Source organism: Trematomus bernacchii, unplaced genomic scaffold, assembly GCF_902827165.1.
Source record: "Trematomus bernacchii unplaced genomic scaffold, fTreBer1.1, whole genome shotgun sequence".
Taxonomy (NCBI): Eukaryota; Metazoa; Chordata; class Actinopteri; order Perciformes; family Nototheniidae; genus Trematomus; species Trematomus bernacchii.
Window position 1 is genome coordinate 8,640,193 of NW_022987564.1, and position 22,611 is coordinate 8,662,803.

The window sequence follows — 22,611 nt, forward strand, 5'->3', positions numbered from 1 at the left end:
TTTGACTTCAGGTTCCTTCCTGGGGAATATTCTTTAACGGCTAACATGAAAGGCTCTTATAATTCCTCCTCCTTTTTTACAGTTTTTTATTTTATTTCTATCCTTGGCTATTGATTTGTACTGTGTCTTAATGTTTAGAACAGTGTAATTATCACTGTTTTTAAGTCTATTTGTATAACATATATAATATATAATTATATATTTTACTGTTTGGATTAGTAATTAAATATCCCTGGCTTTTAATTTCGCTTTTGATTAACATCAAATCCAAACAGTTGAATCTTTTTCTTCTTCTAAATATCGTGTTAGCAGACAAATAGACAAACACACGTGATACACAACAACATATTTTCTTTATTTATGACCAAGGGATTTTTTATCTCGTTTGACACATTGAATACAGACACAACAGAAACATGTTTTAATGAGCTCCCTGGAGCTGCTACAAATGATACAATTATATCTGTCCCTCCCTCCCTCCTTCCCTCCTTCTCTCTCCCTCCTTCCCTCCTTCTCTCTCCCTCCTTCCCTCCTTCTCTCTCCCTCCTTCCCTCCTTCTCTCTGCGCTCTCCCTCCTCCCTCCCTCCCTCCCTCCCTCCTCCTTCCCTCTCTCTCTCTCTCTCACACCATACACACACACACACACACACACACACACACATACACACACACACACACACACACACACACACACACACACACACACCACACACACACACACACACACACCCACACACACACACACACACACACACCCACACACACACACACACACACACAGCTTCAGCTCCAATGATCTACCCTGGGCTGCAGATTATGTCACGTCAAACACAGTGATGATGTCAGATCAGCTGACGGGTCGTCGTCGTTTCTTTCAGGACGTCAAAGCGTCGTCTAGGTGTGTAAACAAACGCACACGCGTGGACTATTTCAGACTATCACCTACAACTATCAAGGAACATAAAGGTCATAAATACTAATAACCATAACTTCACGAGTTGTGTTGAGTTACTGTGTGTGTGTTGTGTGTGTGTGTGTGTGTGTGTTGTGTGTGTGTGTGTTGTGTGTGTGTGTGTGTGTGTGTGTGTGTGTGTGTGTGTGTGTGTGTGTGTGTGTGTGTGTGTGTGCTCCTGGTCTTCCTTATGTGTCGGCAGGTTTTTCCCATCAGTTAGGATCTGTAAAGGTTTCTCATCCATCTTCAGTTGTTGTTGTTGAGGACCCACCATGAGGCTGGAGGAGAAGAAGCAGGATTTCAATGAGACACTGAACATGCTATCCTCTGCACACTGTGTGTATTTTGTGTATTTGTGTGTCTGTGTATGTCATGACAAATATGTTCAGCTTTGCCCTCTGTGCTGCTAGTGGCTGGTTATAATGTGAAGCGGGTAATGATGGTTGTTAGACAGAATTAGGATCAATTTGATGTAATGATGCAGGATAAATAACACAACATATCAACAACAACTGAGAATGGCCTTCTAATGGTCTGACATCATTTGAGACACCAAGCACATCTCATGGCATTTCCCTAGAGTTTCCCAGTTTGGATGGAGAATGACAAACGTTAGATTGTAGCTTAAAGTAATATAACTTGCTATTGGTAACTTTAAGTTATATAAATATATAATATAAATTAATTAACTAATGAACATCATCACGAAGAAACCCTTAAGCGGGAACGCTTTAGCAAGAAAAGTGCTTCATTTTTGTTTTCTGTTCTTTTTTTTATTGTATACTTTGGTTAAACTGCTCCCAAGGTAAATATTAAACCATTAAGCTCAATATCTATCCAAATCATACATTGTTTATCTGCTTATTGAAGCATTTCATCGAAGCACATTTAACAGACGTAATACTCAAATCAATCTCGAAGCACAACCTTTTGGTTTATTTGAAAACTTTTTCATCCTGACTGGAAAAAAAGACTTCAAAATGACGCTCTAAATGTGTTTGAGGATCATTTGTCTGCACTGCTTGTCTTGTGATTGATGATAGACGTCACGTACCAAAGGGCACCTAAGGCTGAAGAGTTTACCCTTTAAAAGTGTAAGACCAGTCAGGTGAATATTATCTTGATCTTGTTGGATGTGATGTGTTTGAGTGAAGCCAGCAGAGAATCAGCAGGAGCTTTAATGAATGCTCTTACCAGGAACCAACATGGTGCTTAGGCTCTCAGGGGTTTCCAGGAAATCCACGTTGCCCCTCTGGAAGGTCTTACTGTAGTTGGTCTGCAGGTGACTGTGCAGAGGAAACAGACAGACTCAGACAGACTCCATCATTCATGAAACAATTCTGCTATACAAAAAACTAAAATAAACGATTTATTCTCACACACATAAAAGTGATCTTAAAAAATGTAATTATCGAGGATTTTACTCCGATATTTACCAACCTTTGAATGTATGAGTAAAACACTTATAGGTTGTGTGCACTAATCTGCATTTTCTGGCATGTTGGGATGAATTGTAATATTCAACAAAGGGCATTCAAATATATATATATGTTTTCTTTCCCCTCTGAATGGGATTATTTATCCGTAAAGTTCCAGCAACGTAGTATTCGGTATCAATGAGACATTTAAGTTATATTTGAATGTTTATTATGTAAATAACAAACTAGACATGGCCCATTAGACTACCTCAGATACAAATATAAAGTCAAGTTTCATGAATTCCTCTCTGCTCCTGCTGCTGCTCTAAGTTTTACTAATTCATTTCATTAAAGCCTCAAATCTTCACTAAACTTCTCCCTGTTTTTCTTTTAGCAGACCACGCTGAACTATTCATGATGCATAGTGTGCAGGCGAATACTTACTTCTTCCACACGTTGTTGTGCTCCCAGAATTCATAGAGAATGAAGCGTGATTCATTTGCAAGACGCTGAACTGCGATGCTGCGAAATGCAAAACAGGGGAGAACACAAGTCACGCAATCACTAATTAGTGTGCCACATTATGTCCCCGAGAACTGCCTCTCCGTCTGAAATGTTTCCACGCTCTGACTGCGAGGAGGCAATTTGCATCCTGTGTGGCGTAATTCCTTTATTTATGATTGCAACAAATGTGTGTACAGATAATATCCTATTTAAATGCTAGATACATTTACTGTTCTGTGAGGACTGTTTATACTTTTTCCTTTTGAAGGCATCTTTTATTCACATGTTGCTCTTTGTAAAGCATTTTTCAAAGACTGTTAAAAATACACACGTCATCATGTCCTAAATCCCTAGTGATACAAAGTGAACAGAGATAATATGAACTGACTGTAGACATCCAGTCTGGGCGCAGGCACAGTCCATGTACTGTCTGAGAGCCAAACGAAACTCCTCCAGCTCGTCCTCCAGCACCGACAGCTGCCTCTGGACTATCAGGATGTGCTGTGAGGACAGAAAACACACACACACACACACACACACACACACACACACACACACACACACACACACACACCACACACACACACACACACACACACACACACACACACACACACACACACACACACACACACACACACACACACACACACACACACGTTAAGTCACTGAAGTCAGAAGGTCATGTTTTGCTTCTGGTGGAGAGAAAGTCTATTTGGAGCCGGAGGAGGACCATCAGAAATACTGACAGGGATTCACAATATTTCAGGGAGTTAAAAGAAAACTGATGCCCAACTGTGGGGCTAAAAAAACATTTCCTCACTCTTAAAATTAAATATTTTAGTATCAGAATATACAACGACAGGAAACGAGAAACAAGGAGACTTTCTATAATCATAACAATAAAAAAACCTGCTAATCATTTCCTGTGGCGGAGGTTTGTGACAGAGGCAGAGGGGCTGATGGGAACAGGAAGTGAATGGTCTGCCTGTTAGCCTGTTTGTGTGTGTGTGTGTGTATGTGTGTGCGTGTGCGTGTGCGTGTGTGTGTGTGTGTGTGTGTGTGTGTGTGTGTGTGTGTGTTTACTGTGTGTGACTGATCAAATGCCTGAGGATGTTCTCTCACTTGTTAATTTGGGAGAAACACACGCACACGCACACAAACACACACATGCGCACACACAGTAGGGGAGACACTCATTCATTACACACACACACACCAACATTCACACAGTGTGTGATTTACTCTCAGCACCACATTTATTCCCAGTGACACACACCAATTACATATTGATTAATTCACACACTCAGATGTCTGCATGATGGGACATGACACTTAAATTGAATATTTATAAGCATGATATAATTTGTGTTGCTGTGATATGATAATTCTGGTAAAATATTGTAATACTAACTATTGATTTTACAAGTGAATGTGAAATGAATGATTCCAAATGAACTATTCTCTCTTTTATAACAGAATACAAAATCTGCACTCTGTTACTGTCAGACTGTGTTTGTATTTCTGAGACATACATCTGTTTTGGTTAAACAAGCTAAACCTGACGATCTAACTCAAATAAAGTTTATTTGACTTCATTTCCACAAAATGCATTGTTAAAATAGCCTCGAGTAGCATGAGGCACAGTCATCATCTTTTCTGAAAATCAAGTGTCTACATCAAGCAAATATATCATGTGAAGTATCCAAAAATCACAATATTTGATTATGGGGTTTTCCCTTTCCTGTAGTGTGTTATATAGGTGCATGTAAATGGTCTGCAAAGGCGAACATCCCAAAGTTCCCTCCAGAGGGAGTCTCTCTCCCACACACTCCCCCCCTGCCTGAATCTCCGACATTGGACTCCTTTGTTTACTTCTGTAACAAAGTGACTATGTAACAACACTTGCGCTTCTATTGGCTAACACTCGGACACATTGTATGTGAATAAGGGGTGGTACATCAATAAGTGGTTGACCAATCACAACAGAGCCGGCCAGCTAACCAGACAGAGGGTGAAAAGAGGTGCTGCAGCACAGGCAGGATGAGAAAAATAAAGCCCTTTTTGTCCATTAAAGCATGTAAACATGTCACAGTAGAGGCATAAAATACAATTATGAAACCCTAAAATGAGAACAATAGGGCCCCATTAATACTGTATGTGAAATGGCAACTTAACTTAACCGCCCACATTTACTTTTCTTTTTAACTATCTGTAACCTAAACCTCCTTTCATTTATATAACATATATATGTATCCATCTTCATGCCTTAAATATAATGTAATTTTTGTATCATTTTCCAAAATACTACTGGTAGTATTGGTGTTAGGATTCCTTTTTTTGGAAGTAATTTATAAAAAAGAAGCTCAATTTAACTATCTATGTGTTCTTCCACCTCACACTGATATCCTCCTGAGTGTGTCTGCTGTGTCGTCAGGGATTCAGAGTCTATCAGCCGTGAAATGAGTGATACTCTATGAAGCTTGAGCACAAATAACAGTCTCCCTTTGCTTTGGCATGAGGATGCAGTGGTTACACAGGGAATAAAACACATTTAAAAAACACACACACTGTACACAAGCACAAGCCTTGAATATGTAAGTACTAGCCAGTATAGGTTTACACACATGGTATGCACACATGTATGTTGAGTTATTAAAGTGTTTTATCCATAAATATATGTTTTAGAACATACCCAGACATGCTTACTCATAAACTCTCTGTCGCTCACACGTACGTCTAATAATGAGTTTTTAAGAGAAATATTACAAAGAAAGAGAGTGCAGAGGGAGTCAGGTTTCAGCCCTCCTGTTGCTATGACAACTGCTGAGTGGTTATTATCAGTAAAAATCTCCCATGTGAGAACAGAGACAGGGTCACAGCAGCAGTAACAGAAGAAAAGTCAATTAAAGTCAATGAAAACTAACCGATTTGCTCTCCAACACCTCCTCTTCAACGGGCTCCAGGCGGATCTCCTGCAGAACAGATAAACATTTATACTATGACCCGATAGCGACACATTGTGCACGCTATCTAAATGTATTTAACCCTTAATAACCGGCCCCTTGGGAGCAGAAGAAACCATTTTTAAAGTGGACCTATCATGCTATATTTGAATAATATATTGTAGGGCCATACCTATATAAGGTATATTTACGTTTTCTTTTTCAAAATACCAAACAGATCATGCATTTTAGCCATGCCTCATTTCGCTCTATTTTGCTCTCCTCCACCCTGTCTTTGCATGTGCTGCAGCTGACCACACCCCCCTGCAAAGGAGGGGGCCGAGTTACGAGCGTCGTGTTACCATGCTGTTACCATGCCACGGCAACCTCTCATTCCCCTGATAGGTCAGCTCCTCCGTCCTGACGTCAGAGAAATGTTCAAATCTGGATCAGTCTGTATCAGATTTGTTGCAGCCCCTTTTTTTAGAGATTTGGGTATGGAGGAAAATAGAGAGGGTTGTGTTTTCTGACACTTGGTGAGTTCCCTGGAACACCGGGGACACATATTCATGTATAAAAGACGTACAAAAGTGCATTTTGCATGATAGGTCCCCTTTAAATTAGAATGTTACGTTCGCAAATGATCAGACTGTTTTGAAAGGTACAAATGAAAGGAACCGAGGTGACCATGTGATCATTTTTCTTTTTATAGTTTCCAAATGTCAGTGCCTGCCCAAGATCCACTCCCTTCTACAGGGACAGTGAGAACCAGCTGGGCACAAGAGGTAGAGGTTTGTTGCTCAGAAATTACCTCTAGTATGTGCCTGCACAAATCATCATGTTGTTTTGCTATTAGATCTTAAAAATGTGCTCATTTGCATTTCTTGTAGTGGCAGAAATCAGCTCAAATCATTATCACCTGCTGGTCAGCAAACAACATGGAAAGAAAGTAATTACCACAAGAGAGCAATCAAATCACTTGTGAAGATAAACAAATATCAGGGAGTTGAGAAGACTGTCAACTGTTCAGATAAAGAGTCATGTTATTGCCTGTGTTTTATATACTGTATTATTACATGGCTTAGTTGAATACTCGTTTCTGATTGGTCAATTCAGAACACGTGACACGTTGTTAATTCAGAACAGACAGACCGCTGTCAAGGATTTATTGACCGTTGTTAAGGACGCTCACATCTGCACAAAGAAGTCCGTTCGATTGAACTGTATACAGTTTGGCTGAAAAGCAAACTGCATGCAGAGCGTCGGGCTCCTGATCAGCCTGTCGGTGTTCTTTTCCCCATAATGACCGCGTCGCTGCACATTATCCCTTACATATTGTTAAAGTCTTAAAGAAGAATTATCAGCCAGTAATTCACAAGAAAAAAAGAGAATAGAAATAAAAAGACAAAATGACCTCTCTGTGTAGTAAAAGTATATATTTTAAACTGTCCCTTCAAATTAATCTTATTCCCAGATGTATTATGTGTCCAAAAAAGTAATCAAATAATTGACAACAGAAAATCAAATGAATCCAATGAGATTTTATATTTCCATGTGATGTTCAAAACACGCAGATTGTAGCTCTAAGAGTGTGAAAGCAGTCCATATCTCCCGCATACGCTACATATGTGTGTATGTGTTTGTACGTGGGAGGTGTGGTTGAGTTCATTTGTTAATATTGTAAGTTCACTTAATCAGTGTTTATTCTGAGAAAGAAATGTAAAGACCAGATGGCCGTGATAGTGAGAGGAAGAACTGAGATGGAAAGAAGAGGAAGGAGGCAGGAGGAGAAAAGAGAAGGATAACCTTTTTCTCTAGACGGTCGATGAGCCTCTGCAGTCTGTTGACCTGGACCATCCACTGGCTGTCTTCTTCATAAACACCTATAGACACAGACAGGAAGCCACTCAGAGGGAACAACAAAGGTCGAGGGAATGATGCTGCATACATCGACTGTATTTCAAACTTCTCTTCCTCCATTGATTGTTTCAACCGAACACCTCGAAAATAGTGGCGGCACCCCAGAGGGCATTTCAAGGTTTCCTTTCATATAACGCAACCCTGAAAACATGCCATTCAATAAAAAAGCCCTGAGGCATAAAATCAAAGTTGAAAGAGGTGCACATATCTCCTAGCAACCACCACTGGTGTTATAGTGGAAGTTAATGGGAAAAAGACTGTGTGTAAACAATTGCCAATACAAACAATAATGGAGCTGGGAAAATAGAAACACTGGAAAGAATAGCTGTGGTTAAAAGGTCAAGAAGTGAATCTGATGATGGAGTGAATGTGTCTTCTCATTGATTGTGACAAACAGCTTTAAAGAAACATGTATTACATTACATGTCACTTGTTGTTAGACACTTTGACCCAAAGCTACTTAAATACACTCAATACTGTGGGCATTTTCCACATTTATGCTATAACACTAAAGGTTTGGTCTATTAAAGTAATGACTTGTTTACTTGTTTTCTTAGGTCAAAGCTTTGGGACTTTTACATTAAAGTGTGTAGTAGAATAAGAGTTATGTTGGAGTTAATGTTGTTTTGATTCAACACATTTATTTTTTCCTCCGCTAAGAGATGAAAAAACAGTGCCAATTCCCACTACTTTTCAGACACATTCTCCAGTAGAAGAGGCTGTATTACAAAACTGATAGGGCTGAGAGAGTGCGGTGTGAAAATGGTTGAACAACTTTTCTTAGTTTCAGGTTTGTATATCCGAAAGTAAGCCTTCTGGTTTTTGAGTGATGGATTCAGACTAAAGCCACCTGCTGTATTAAGAGTTATTTCTTCATATGCGGGAGCTGAAATTAAATGGCTGTTCGCTGAAGTCTTTGCTGTGTGTATAAGTGTCATTATAGGATAACTCACCATCAGTGTACTGCTACTTCACCAAATAATTAATAAGACATCATCCACCATAATTGAAGTCAAGTTTTTTTTATAACCCTGACCCTTTCGTACCAATCATTCCCTTTTAAATTGAAATGAAATATGTGCTTGCATCACAAGACAAACCCACTCACCAATAAATAAACTGCAAATGTGTATCACAAGCCAGGGAGTGATCTTGCTGTAAACTGCATCTCTCGGTATGCATCATGAAATAAATGTCTTACTTACAATGAACTATCACACCCACAGCACACGGTGATTTGAGAGTGAGGTCTTCCATCACCTTTAACCTCTATCTGCAGCACAGGGGAAGTACCAAAGCATTTTAAGGCTTTAGAGCTACACCCAGCAGCACATGAGAACACAACTCTCCACTTCAATCTCCCTCTCTGTCTCACGCTCCAGTTTCTCTCTCACACCTTCACGACCTCCCTCCCCCCTCCTGTGCTCGGCTCTCTGTCCTGTGGAGACACTCTGACTCTGGCCGAGCCGCTCTTTTAACCTCCGGCAGCTACAAGACAACACGACTCAGGAGTGTAGCGCTTCAATATTAAACAGGATGTACTGATTATTTATTCATACACACTCAGCTTTAGACAGCAGAAAATATGAACCCACCTGAATTGACGAGACTGAGAAGAGGGTTGTTGGGAGACAGGCTGCTGTTCCTCTGGAGCCTCCGATTGGAGCGGCGACCCGACCACTGGATGGACAAAACCTCTGGCTTCAGAGGGCCCTGCCTGGAGTCAACAGAGAGATGTTTATCAGGCATCAAACATTTTTAGACACAATTATTTACATTGTTGCACTTGCATTATAGTTAAAATACTCTGGTAAAAGTAGAAGTACTGACTAAACTTCTTTACTCAAGTATAAGTAAAGAAGTATGGGCTTATACTTAAGTAAAAAGTACCCATAACTACCAACTGTTTTAAAGAGTACCTGACCTCCCTTTATATTAATAGAACAATAATGTAATTGTTAGCTAATGAATGTTTCCATGCTGAACAACGGCTACGGCTACCAAACACAGATTAAAACTAAAGTAACAAACCTGTTTTGAAAATGTAAGAAGTAAAAGTAAAAAGTCGTCAGAAAAATAAGTAGTGGAGTAGTAAGTACTGATACCAGAAAACACTTGACACTTGATTTGGTCTCCGCTGACTCTCTGTTACCGACACAGAAAAGAACCTGAGCAGGAAGTGAACATTGTATGAACTCAAAAGTGAAAATGTAACGGCTCACTTGTAATTTGTCTTTCCCTTTTGTACAGCAATTTAAGATGGCACCAGGTGTCCAAAGCACACAGCTTCATGAATGGATGTTGAAAGTGGTGGAGGTCTGACAGTGACGCTAATGTTAGGAAGAAGGTATGTGCGGCCGCAGGGAGACATCACCTAAGATTTAGTTTTGTGATGTCAAGTTGTTCAGTCCTGTATTTTTGAGAAGTCCTAAGGGTGTCGAGAGGATGTGAGCGCGCAGTTGAATGCACATGCACGCTTATGTGTGTGTGTGAGGTTTGCGCAAATAGTCAAGCACAAACATTCAACATTAAAACAGCTATTCAACACAGAAAAACAACCACCAGCCTTTATCACCAAATCCTTATGAGGCCTATTGCATTGTTTACTATACTCACCAGGGTGCATATAGTATTTACCTTTATCGCAGTGAAGCGAGGGTTTTTATAATTGAACATGTGTATGTATGTTGCAATGTAGGCTGTATATTCATTATATTTAATAAAACCTTAAAGAAAATGGCTTTTTTAACACTGTCAAATAACATTGTTCACTATACTCACCCGGGTGCAAATAGCATCTGAATTATTAATCAGTTAATTCATTTTCTCATAGACTTCTATACCATTTTTCAACCATGGCTTTTATCCACACATTTTTATTTAGCACCTTTAGTTTAAAGGTGGGGTAGGTAATTTTGGATAAACCAGCTCGAGTGCGCTGGAATTTGAAAATACACAGCCGGAACAAATCTGCCACTTCCTTACAGAGCCCTTCCCTCCTCCAACACACACAAACGCGCACATGACCAATGAGGGCACGAGATAAGTTTGTGCACAGATGGAAGGCTGACAGGCAGGTAGGCCATCCAGTTATTTTAGCCGGGCCGGCTAAAATGATTGGTCGTGCTTTTTACAGTATTACGGCTTCCACAGATGACATTTTTTTTATGGATTTTTTGTCAAAGCACTTAAGATATTCATTGCTATCGGGATGTTAAGAGCATTCCATGGAATATAACAAAAAGTGTATCTCGAGCCGGTTTCTCAAATTTACCTACCCCACCTTTAAGCTAAACAGTAGGCTACATATCATAAAGAGTAAGTAAACTATTAATCTGTCTAAAACCCAGTCAGCTAATTCAGAATAGTTTTCCCAAGAGGAATGCTGGTTGATTCATGTGACACCATTTAGTATATTGGTATTAATAATGTTTAAATGCTCATTTCCGAATATGGTAGTCAGGCAGCATAATTATTGCTCCAGTGAAATGAATGCTGTATGGAGGAGGAGGATCGGTGGCTGGTCCCTGTTGATGTTTTAGTGAGTCATACTATATTCTTGGCTTTGCAGTGGCTTTAATAACTATAATCCGTCTGAGATCAGTATTAGAGCAAAGATCAGCAACCTATGCATCATCAAGTAACTCCAGAAGCATTTATGCATACTGAGACTGAGTGTCAAAGCCAGAAAGTGATTACTACTGAAATAATATGAATAGTGATACAAATTAATGATGGATAATAATAATAATCTAAAGGGTAAATAACAACGTAGAAAGCAATATCACTTCTGTGAACGGCACAACTTATGAATACAAAGCTGCATGTTCAGTTCTGAGTCATGCCATGCACCCATGAATAAAAATCAGCTCATGTTTGTCCTCTTCACACATACAAGAAATGACCACAGAAACCAATTTAGAGCCACCAGAGAAACAGCCACATCCTCTAGACGTCTGGAGGAACAGAGTGGTTGCATTCAGATGCACGGGGGAATAATTCAAGTGTGTTTGAAAAGGATGCTGGTGGAGAGGCTGCTGCTCTGGGAGCGAGGGACAGTCACACTGCGAGATGACATGAGTGGAAAATATAGAGAAAGAAAGATTTAGAGGATTTGAGAAAAGAAAAGGAAGTCGCTGTCGGAAGATGTTATCCAAGTCCATCATTTAGTGTAAAAATGGTCATGGTGAGAAAAGGGACACTGAATTTAGCCAAAAACATGTCAAAACTGGAAGAAATTGGCAGAAAATCACCACTCGGCTGTGGAAGCTGCTGCTCAAAACAGAGACCGGGGACGTGAAGCAAAAAAAAAAAGAGATTGCGTCATCACCCCATTCTTTAAATAGCATATACCATGAACACTGACTTTACCTGCAGGGGATACACGCACACATGCGCACACACAGACACGCACACACGGACACACACAACCTCAGAATTCATAAAATAAGCTCTGTCGAAACAAATATTTATGTTATTTGCACTAAATGTTCCCACCATTTTCATGATTTTTGAAGCATTAATAAAAATGGCCAGAAGTAAAGAGCTAACATTGGGTGTTAATAGAACTTCACCACCTTCACATTACTTCAACCACTAAGCTACATGTGGATACTTATTCGGGATAATGTTTAGGTGTCTTATTCAGCCATTTACTATAGAAACTGCCTTTTTATAACACATAAAAGCCTCAACATTCCCGATGGTTTTTAGCTGACATATTTTATGTTTTTGAACAACAAACTGGAAGTACTAACTCTTTCCCTATAGTTCAACAAATCCTTTTACACATCCAGCAGACAGAGAAACATTAGCATTGATTTGGAGTTTGTGTACACCTGGCTCCTGTAAATCAGATACTATCTCATCTTCCATGTCATTCTGGCTTAGTACCAAGTGAGTCGATATCTTTGTTTGTTAGCTGCCTGCTGTGACAGGAAATGAGAAAGAGATCCCCAAGATGCAACCAAAACAGTAAAGTTGTTGATGGTAAAACCAAAGCGAGTCGAAAAACTATGAGAAAGCTCTGCGAAGTTTAGAGGGAAGACAGTGTTGTTAATATCTGCATGGTGGGTTCATTTTAGAATCTCACTTTAATTTACAAAGTGAGTTAAAGGTCACCTATTATGCAAAATCCACTTTTTCATGTATTTTATACCTAAACCTGTGTCCCCTCTGTGTAAAGAGACTCTGAAAGTTTCAGGAAAAAAGATTCTCTCTCTTTTTGTCCTGATCCATTTATATAAAAACGTGTCTGGAAATGAGCTGATCAGATCTTTGCCACTTTGTGATGTCATAACGATTTGTTGGCTTGTGTAACCATTAGCCAATCACCAACCAAGGTAACCCCCCCACCTTATCACCTGAATCTCCTCCTAGAGCACGATTTTGTTATTTTTAACCAAATATCTCTCAGAGGGGCGTGGGGAGTGGCTCCTTATTTTCATCTAAAGTAACAGACAGAGAATCAGCCCTTTTGAAACAGGGCTGAAACAGAGGGGATTATGGGATGCTACAATGCATGATCTGTTGGGTATTTGGAGCCAAACACTTCAGAGACATGTTTTGTATATAACAGAGACCTATAATATATTGATGAAAAACAGTATAATAGGGGACCTTTAATACATTGTGTGATAGATCAATACAAAAAATTGTTGTTCTTGTGATATTTTGCCAATTTATTTACAACTGCAGAGAATATCTATTTTCAGTTTTTTTGTCCTCCATGTTTATTTCTTTAAAATCTTAACAATTCATTCATACATTACTCATTCTATGTTTATATGTCCACACAGGTAGGAGATCAAATGCATATAAAGGATTATAAATCTATAAAACTATTGCTGAATTAGCTGGAAGAGGACCTTTTAAAAGGACATGAACCTGTTGTTGCGCAGTACCTTGGATGAAAGCATAATTTAAATCTTAAATGTGGGACGTAAATTAGTGTGTGCTGTTTGTACAAAATTGTCAGGCTAAATGTGAGAGCCGTAATTATAGGTGCCATTGTACAATACAATTTGTCCAAGTTTTAAGGACTAATTGTATGTGTGAGATTTTGTTCTTACTTCTCCTGGCGAGTCTGCTCGGCGGTGGTTTCCATGGCGCACTCCAGAGAGCTTTGAAGTGAGTGAAGCTGATTGGTTGTCTCCTTCAGCAGGAAGCGGGTCACAAACTGCTCAAGGTGGCTGGACTCCTGATAATCCTGTCGATTAGGAGAAGAAAAGGAGGTGGAGGAGTGAGAGTGGGAGTGGGAGGAATGATAAAAAGAAAAGATGTTTCACATGCAATCAAAAGTCACTCAATGTCCAGACCTCCTCTGCTAATTAAAAGATGCCAAGCAGATCTGTCAGTTAGGAAATATTACATAAGCAGCGGGAGAGGAGAAAAGAGGAGACAGGAACAATCTGCAGTCTCTTATCAGCTGAAACCTGCCTCTTATATAGTGTTTGATCACTTTAAATAGATAAGAGAAGACAGAAACACAAAGCAGGTTCAATAGGGAAGATGATGACAGCTCAAAATGTACATGCAAGCAGAGTGGGGAGCTTTTAATGAGTGCATAATATTCAGTAAAAATTCATTTGACTCCATACAGACATTAGACTAATTCAACAAATATGTTATTATTGACTCATAGTTGTGTGTGTGTCAACCTTGCCATTGTAGCTAATAATCTCAAACAAATGTGTTAAACTGATATAATAATGATGTTGATCGCATTGCTTTAAAGGGTTATTCAGGCGATATACAGTAGTGCTGCACTTTCATAAAGATTGGGGATTTACAAATAACATGTTGGAAAAAGATTGGTCCAAATTAGGTACAATATAGGCTGAAATGTGCTCATCCTTTAGTTGCCTGGAAGTAATCAAATACATTTCAAGATAACCCTGATTGTATCATCATCATGATAAGTAAATCCACCTCTATTTGAAAGTGGAGTTCCCCTGTAAGAAATACTGTTGGGAAAATACTGAATGTACTCTTCTAATATCAGAGTAGCACATGATAACAAAGGCCCTACGTAGCTGTGTACGTAACAGGATGTATGATTACCTAGAAGAGCGTCAGGACACACTGTTTTAGGCATATGATATGATATGATAACGATTAACGTGATGATTCAGCCTCTATGGAGAGAGGCATATGGCTGTCATGTTTATAGCTTACGCAGGCCTTAGCTAATCTGAACTAAACATTGAATACTGCTTTGAACCGGTATTCTGCATCTTGTGACTGTAACACCCTCTCTTGTATATAAGCATGTGAAGAACACTGTTCTGGGAACTATTTGCACGCAACCTCTGTGTGTGATGACTACTATAAATACATGTATGCTGATATTGAAGACCAAGCCGGTGACGAGTGATATTTTTCTAACAAATACCATAAAATAGGAACTAAAAACTAGAAAATGTAATCATATGAGCAAATATTCCATAATATTTTGAGCAGGAAAACCATTATTTTCAGACCCAGATGCAAATTTGAATGCACTAATTGAAGGATAGATATAATTACCATAATTATATGACATTATTGTGTAGAGTCATGTTTATGATTGGTGCAAACAGCTATCTGTGTTGGTGGACAACCTGTTGACACGTTCTATGGTGAAAATGTTTTTCACTTCAATCAAAGCCACATAATTTCCCCTGTACCGATAATTTCAGTCCAAGACACAATGTGTCATTTTGTCATCATGGTACATTTGTCATCTGTTGTGTTCAGAAATCTGATGGGAAAAAAATCAAACAGAATGACACTTTGGAGAGGCGTCATTAGTAATGCCCGGACTGGAGCAGGAAGTATGAGTGATGTTTTGGATCAAATCAAAGGAGAGGGAACAATGCTCCGTACGACACAGTCTGCTGTTTGCACGAAACACCTGCTCCCACATTTTGAGCACAGCGACCATTTGTACACTCGACTAACAATGACTGAGAAATGCTAATGGGAGTTAGATTAGAAATATATTAATGATTGAATATGATTATGTGTGTGAGAGAAAGAAAGATGGGGAAATAAATATAATTCAGTGCTTTTGGTAATTACTTTGTCTTTAAAAGTACAATGAATAGGACACACACACAAACACTCAAACACACACACACTCATACACATACACACACATTAATTACAGCTTCTTGATTCCTTCCGCGAGAGAGTGGCTCTCCAGAATACTGAGCAGATCATTAGATACATTAGGTTTTCTTCCATCTGTCTTTTCCAACAGCACACCTGACCAAAGATTCAACAGTGTGTGCAGAGAATTATTAACTGCACCTCGATAACAAATACACAAAATCGTTCGTTTCTGCAGAGCCGCATAGAGAAAACGCTCACAGGTATTGTTTGATCCCCTGACATTACGCACGCACGTACGCACGGACGCACGCACGCACGCACATTCACTCAGTGACATTCATGACAACATTGGTAAAGGTCAGTCTCCTGTCTGCCATTGAGCACAGGTTCCCTCCTGTGATCTTTTTGTGAGTGTGTGGGTGTTTGTGTGTGTGTGTGCGTGTGTGTGTGTCTCCCTCACACAGTCTTTTTAAACAGCTTAAGGTCTGCCTGATGTTTTTGCCTTTTTTTGCCTTTGCCCTGATCTCTGATCTTTCATCTCTGTACAAAAGGTAACATTATTTAATTGTTGGAGGCAGTGTAATGCTGCTCAAATAACTGCTAAACCTTATAATCAGGACTATAATCCTATAAACTCACCCAGTCTCACAAACCTCACATGTTGTGCTAAATGGCCTTTTGAGTCGTGTTTTTGACCACCTGATGAATGTCTTTTAAATATTCAGCTCTGTTTTTGGTCTTCTAACTTCACTCCAACATTTAAAAATATATATTGTATGACAATTCTTAGATAGAAATATATTGTGTATTTTTTTTTAAACATAGAAATGCCACTTTATATCATCATGAATAATGCAATACATGCATACAACATGTTTACTTTACTTGTGTTCCTCTTTTAACCCTTAATAATGTTTACTATCTTGTATACTGTATATTTATTATATGTTTTTATTCTTGCTATATCTTTTTGTGATGATGAATAACCCGTTAGCATTGCCCCTACTTAAAAATGGGCATATCAAGCTAATGCTAGCATGGTCAGTTGGTAAATTAAGCTACAGTTGGCAGAAACCACCTTCAACTATTTAGAAAAAACTAATTCATCAATACAGATGTTTGTTTGGTGCAAGCTGTTTTAATTGAGTGATGTGTACATCTCCACTGAACACATACTGAAAATACCTATGGTGGCGATTTTATGTGTATTTTAACATGCAACACAGTGTTTGCTGTAATTATGTTATTGTATCTATTTTTGCTTCATACTAAAATAAACTGGGAATTGTAAGAACAGCAGCTGATAAAGACCTGAGATCTCCTATGGTTTGGAGTGGAACAATGAGGGAGGTTGTGTATAGAAAGCATGTAAATAGCTTTGGCAGGAATATCTGTGCAAAATTAAACCCCGAGTGTCTCAGCACAGATACGTTTACGTGCCTGGCTTTGATTTAGAGGCGCAATCTTGTTCCAGCTCCCCCGCACATGTGCACGGATGTTTGGTGACACAAAAGCACACTCACAATCCTTCACCACATCAGCATGTACATAAATAAGCTCACATCAATTCTCTCTCCAATGCAAAAAACGAGAAAAACCTCACACACATCCACAGCCTGACATCCACTCATTCACACACAGTTCAACAGAGATGCTCGAGCCTTTTTAATGCAGCATCTGTTCTCCTCCTCGCTAGCCAATAGTTGCTAACGGAGAAATGAAGCTCTTCATACATTCCTTCTGTCTCTTATTGTTTTATAAGAGAACGGGGGGACATACGCGGAGTGTGTATAGACTATGTTGTAATTTGATTTCAGACTTATTGCCTTGGTCAATAATTCCTCACTTCTGTCCAATTTGTGCAGAGTAATTTGATTAATGTGAGCTTGCAGAGTGCGTGGATGGTAAAAACCGAATGTGTGGGACTGGCTGTTTCCTGTGCACTTCATCACGGCTGAACTAAGACTTTTAAAACTCCACAGTAAGGTGCAAAGTATTTTTTTCAAACGACAAAACCTAACAATACACTTTCATGCGGCGTCTGCTGTTTCTCCGCTTCCTCTCCGTGCTGACTCACTTCCAACTCTCTTCTATTTTCTCTGAGAACAGAAAATGATTTGAGGTGCAATTTCATTTTGGCAATAGTTGAGGTCTTTATGAAAGATTGAAAAAGAATTACAAAACTATCAATGTTTCATTTCCTTTGCAGAAATGAATGCACAATGAATGCACATGTGTTTCACTACAGTGATGCTGAAGGTCCAACACAAACCTTTCAAGAGAGATCCGCTCTCTCTCTTTGAGTTATTTAAAGGAAGTTGTTTCTCATTTATAGTAATGTTAACTTCATGTATACGTAAGTGTGTCTCTTGAAATCCTGTTTTATTTGATACAATTTGTTTTGATCTCCGCTCACTGCTGTCTTTCCTAGTTTAATTAAGTGTCATTATCTGCTGTTGCCATTTATCGTTTGACCCACAGTTTGTAGATGTTGAAGTTGGATGTCATATTGTGTTACCTCTCTCTTTGCTAATGAAGAAACACCATCAGCAAATGAACAGTTTGACTCCCACTCTGTGTCTGAAGTAGCCACAGTGAGACGTGTCTGCGTAAGTGCAGATCTGAGTGGCCATTTGAGATTCACAACATGTGTCATATGTGCCAGATGAGATACTGCGGAGAAACCGAGGGTGGTGGAAAGAAAAAGAGCCTCTCCCTGCAGAAATAATAAGCCACCTCTCTTTATCATCCTAACATCATTTCTCCTCATCATATTTCCTTTCAGTGCTCTTTTATGTCTGACCCTTACCTTCATCTCTGTCTGCTTGCCTTAGTCATCCCTCCCCTCTCCTTTTGGATAATCTAAAAGGTACTCGTCTCCTTCTACATCTCTACAGTAAGATCAGAAAGACCTAAAGTTTTTTTCCAAATCATGATCAAAAGCAGAATTTCTATGGTAACCTCATCTACGTTGGCTTCGAGCACAAAAAGAATCATAACATGTTTTGTTCTCGGGGGTTACTGAGTAGCATGAATGAGCCCTGGCTTGTCCTTTTTGGCTCTGTAATGGAAATCTGACTAATGGGAGATCAGAGGAAGCCTGTTGGGCAGCAGAGGAGCATGCTGGGAGACATTTGCAGCATGGAGTTTAAGCCTCACTGAGAAAATCAAACATCTCTTTTTGTATCATTATGTGCACTGCACGAGATGTCAGTGTGCTGTTTACTTCTTAGCAGTGTGGTTGTGTGTCACAGGGATTTAAATTAGTACAAATGTACAGATATGAACGTATTATTAGATCTAAACAGATGCAAGTAGCATTTTCTTTTGATTTACACAAACTTAACACACTTTTTTTCCAAATCATATCAAATCAAAACAGATCGAAACATTTAAGATTAACATTTATCAAAGTTCACTCATTTACTTGTGTTGTGCACAATGAAGCTTCACTGATGGTGCACTGCTGTTATTTTTAGCCACGGTAGCTAAGGGATGTCATTGCAGATCAGTAAGTCCACCGCTTTGGTGAGAACTCAAATATCCCAACAAATATTTGATGATATGCCATGAAACTTTAAACACACATTCATAGTCATCTGAAACCTAAGGATGACTTTGAAGTCCTTTGTTTTCTTAGAGCCATCACCAATCTTGGCTTTTAGTGAAAGATCTTGACAACTTTTGGATGTTTTAAACCTAAATTCAAACCTCCCTACAAAAACACAAGTTAAAAATAAATAATTGCCCATTGCAACTCTGACTTATATTTTTCTAGGTTTAAAACCTATACTCTTCTATTAACACTATAGATTTGCCTCTGCTCCATTGACATTTACATAGCTATTTTTAAAAACTTTAAATAGAAATTATGCATTATTATGAGATAAATGCAGGTACCTTATATAACTTTGCATATTTTGTGAGCAGCTTAACTTTCAGTATACATACACGGGGATACATGCCAATTAAAACAATCTACATTGTATGTCTGGGAGATACTTGATTATAAATTAATACAACTATTATTACTACAGTGACATAAAGAAATTAGAAAAGCAAGTTTATCTTTCATTTTTATCATCATACCTTCTTTGTCTTGTCCATGGCCTTCAGTATGCACATATTCAGGTCTTCTAAGGCACCGAGAACATTCTCATATTCACCGAGGTGCTGGGAGAAATACTCTTCACGCAAGAAAGACACAAAAAAACAAACATTTTGTGAGTTAAATGGCTAGGACAGGGCTGTAGGTGTTTTGTTGAAGCAGCAGTATGTGACACCTCAGTCATGCAGCCTGTGGGGGTTTGGTCATGTGACATCTTACATGCTTCTTATTTTACGCTGGGAAAAATGTCAAATAGCATTTGTGTCTATGCTGCTTCTCACTGTGAGGCAAAGCAAGAAAAAACTATAACCGTGCAGATTATAACTGATATTTAAAGTTATTATATAGGTGATAAATCAACTTACCACAGAGCTCATCGGTGTCCACATTGCTGCAGAGAGAAATAATGAGAGAGATATTTTAATAAAGAGAATTCCTCACATGTCAACGTTTCCAAGGTTAACAGAGGTGACATTAATACATTTTCGTCCGTGTAAAAACAGTTTTCTCTCAACAGTCTATGATTTGGTGAATGATTGAATGATGACAAACGGGACCAAGTCAAACATGATCAACACGTTGCTTTTTGTGGGCTAGAGACTGGTGGTCCAGACAGTGAATCTCTCACAGGAAACCCTTCAGAAATGTTTGTGATGGACGTTCATGCATGAAAGTGTATAAGTAATACACAGAAATAAAGACAATAGCTAAAACAATTGAAATAGTGTCCCCTGTACAGCTTAAGAGACACGTTATTCCTTGTTACAGTGAAGGAGGCTGGGGATTTACTCGATCAATCAGACCAAACAGGAGAGCCACAGAGGAGGAAGACCAGGGGTTAGCAACTGAAACTGAGCCACTCGCTGAAAGGCTTTTACTTGTGTGGTTTGAACATGGCCTTTTTGGATTTGTGGATGGACCAAGCACAAGTAAAGCACTGAAAACAAATAGAGAGGATGAAACACGTGATGAATTATAGTGTTATAGAGTTCTGCTAGTCCTCTTGTGAAAGTGCAATTTAACACGTTTCCTGCACAAATTAAACTGAATTTAAGCTACATGAAATGTAACCTGAGAAGAGTTAACAGTGACTGTGCTATATAAAGAGTTCATTATGCATAATTAGGTGCACAAGCAAACCGTATATTATGGGCGCCTTCAGCTGAACTTAAATTGCTACCAGAAAGACCTCACAGCTTATTGACTCATCCGTTGATCAATACAGGATTCAAGTCCCACTTCCTAACACCTTTACTATCTGTCAGATGAACACAGAGGAAGCCACATGTTTGCTTTGGTTCAATTTAAGTTCAGCTCTAGATGCAAATATCATACTGTCTGCTTGTGCATCTAATTATGCTGTTGACATAATGAAACAGTTATATAGCGCCATCATTGTTAACAACTCTTGCTTGTTTGACACATAAATGACAGATACTCTCATAATTCACAAATGCTTTCATGGATAATGAACCGTTGTCATGTATCTTATTCTCTTTGACTGCAGACACATTCAATCAGTGGTGATATTCATTCAATTAAATAAATACCATTTAGGATCATTTTCCTGTGTTTGTTGTAATAATACACATTTTGCCCACAAAAGTGCATCAACTGGGAAGTTGGTAAGTGAGTTTTAGTTTCTTAATTCACCTATTAACTTGTTGGTTTGCAACATTATTGCTTCAACATCACCTGAGCAGCATCTCATACAGCAAAATATACCAAGACCATTTCTTCATCCGTCACTGTAGAGAAGATTTGGTTCAATTATTAAATGTAAGCTTGACTAACGTCAACCTAGTGACTCGAGAAAAACAGGAACATTTCATTTGAGTTGATTCTGTTTCTAGTTAAGTATACTTACTTTAATTAGTACCATTGTAAAAAACAATTTTGTGCAGCAATACATTGGAAGCAGTTTCTTTGAGGGGACCAATACTGCTTTCTTTTGTGCATGTAAATGGTCTGCAAAGGCTAAAATCCCCATATTCCCTGCAGAGGGAGTTTCTCTCCCACAAACAAACGTGCCTGAAACGCCTCCATTGGAGTCCTTTGTTTACTTCCATAATGACATCACTATGTAACACTCATGCTTCTATTCGCTGGTGCTCCAACACATTGCACAAAATGCAAATATGAACCAGCAAATGAGCGTAATAGGGCCCCTTTAAATAATTGCAGTCAGATTGTGGTATAAATTAGGTTTATGTAGTTGAATTGGTTTTTAACATGTCTTGCCTGACTTCACATAAACTTAAAGATCTTTTCATAATTAAGATATCCCATTAGTCTTGTTGGGGAAATATTTTCCAAGGCCCATAACTTTGACCCAGTTTATCAGTTCATACTGTCCTGACTGAGCACACGCACCTGCAACCTTGGCTGCTGTGCTCTCAGTGTTTTGTCTCCCTGTTCCTGCCTGTTGCGTCAGCTGATTCTATCTTGTTATGCACAATGTTGATCATTCTCTCTGAACTAGCTAAATACACGGGTCTGGGGTAGAGTTCTTCAGAATTGATTGTGGCATCTCTACCGTGTGGTCAACTCGTGGCCCATGACATGTCTTGTGAATTCTCCGGCCGAAGCTCCAAATAAACCGTCAGTGTTTGCCATCAAAGCTCCAGCTCTCTTCGTGTCTCTCTGAGTCCTGACTCCAATTGCTTCTGA

The 22,611-nt window shown here is 39.0% G+C and overlaps 1 protein-coding gene across 1 annotated transcript in view; it reads right to left on the reverse strand.

The window, feature by feature from the left end:
* Positions 1 to 747: 747 nt before the first annotated feature.
* necab1 (N-terminal EF-hand calcium binding protein 1) overlaps positions 748 to 22,611 on the reverse strand; it is a 32,521-nt gene continuing 10,657 nt past the window's right edge. Inside the window, exons 4-13 of the mRNA XM_034125208.1 lie at positions 20,307 to 20,332; positions 19,923 to 20,020; positions 13,811 to 13,947; positions 9,335 to 9,456; positions 7,626 to 7,702; positions 5,802 to 5,849; positions 3,263 to 3,375; positions 2,815 to 2,892; positions 2,147 to 2,238; positions 748 to 1,230 (exon numbers count right to left, since the gene is read on the reverse strand). Of these exons, the coding sequence (XP_033981099.1) occupies positions 1,199 to 1,230; positions 2,147 to 2,238; positions 2,815 to 2,892; positions 3,263 to 3,375; positions 5,802 to 5,849; positions 7,626 to 7,702; positions 9,335 to 9,456; positions 13,811 to 13,947; positions 19,923 to 20,020; positions 20,307 to 20,332 (823 nt within the window). The 3' untranslated portion in view covers positions 748 to 1,198. The remainder of the gene's footprint in view (positions 1,231 to 2,146; positions 2,239 to 2,814; positions 2,893 to 3,262; positions 3,376 to 5,801; positions 5,850 to 7,625; positions 7,703 to 9,334; positions 9,457 to 13,810; positions 13,948 to 19,922; positions 20,021 to 20,306; positions 20,333 to 22,611) is intronic.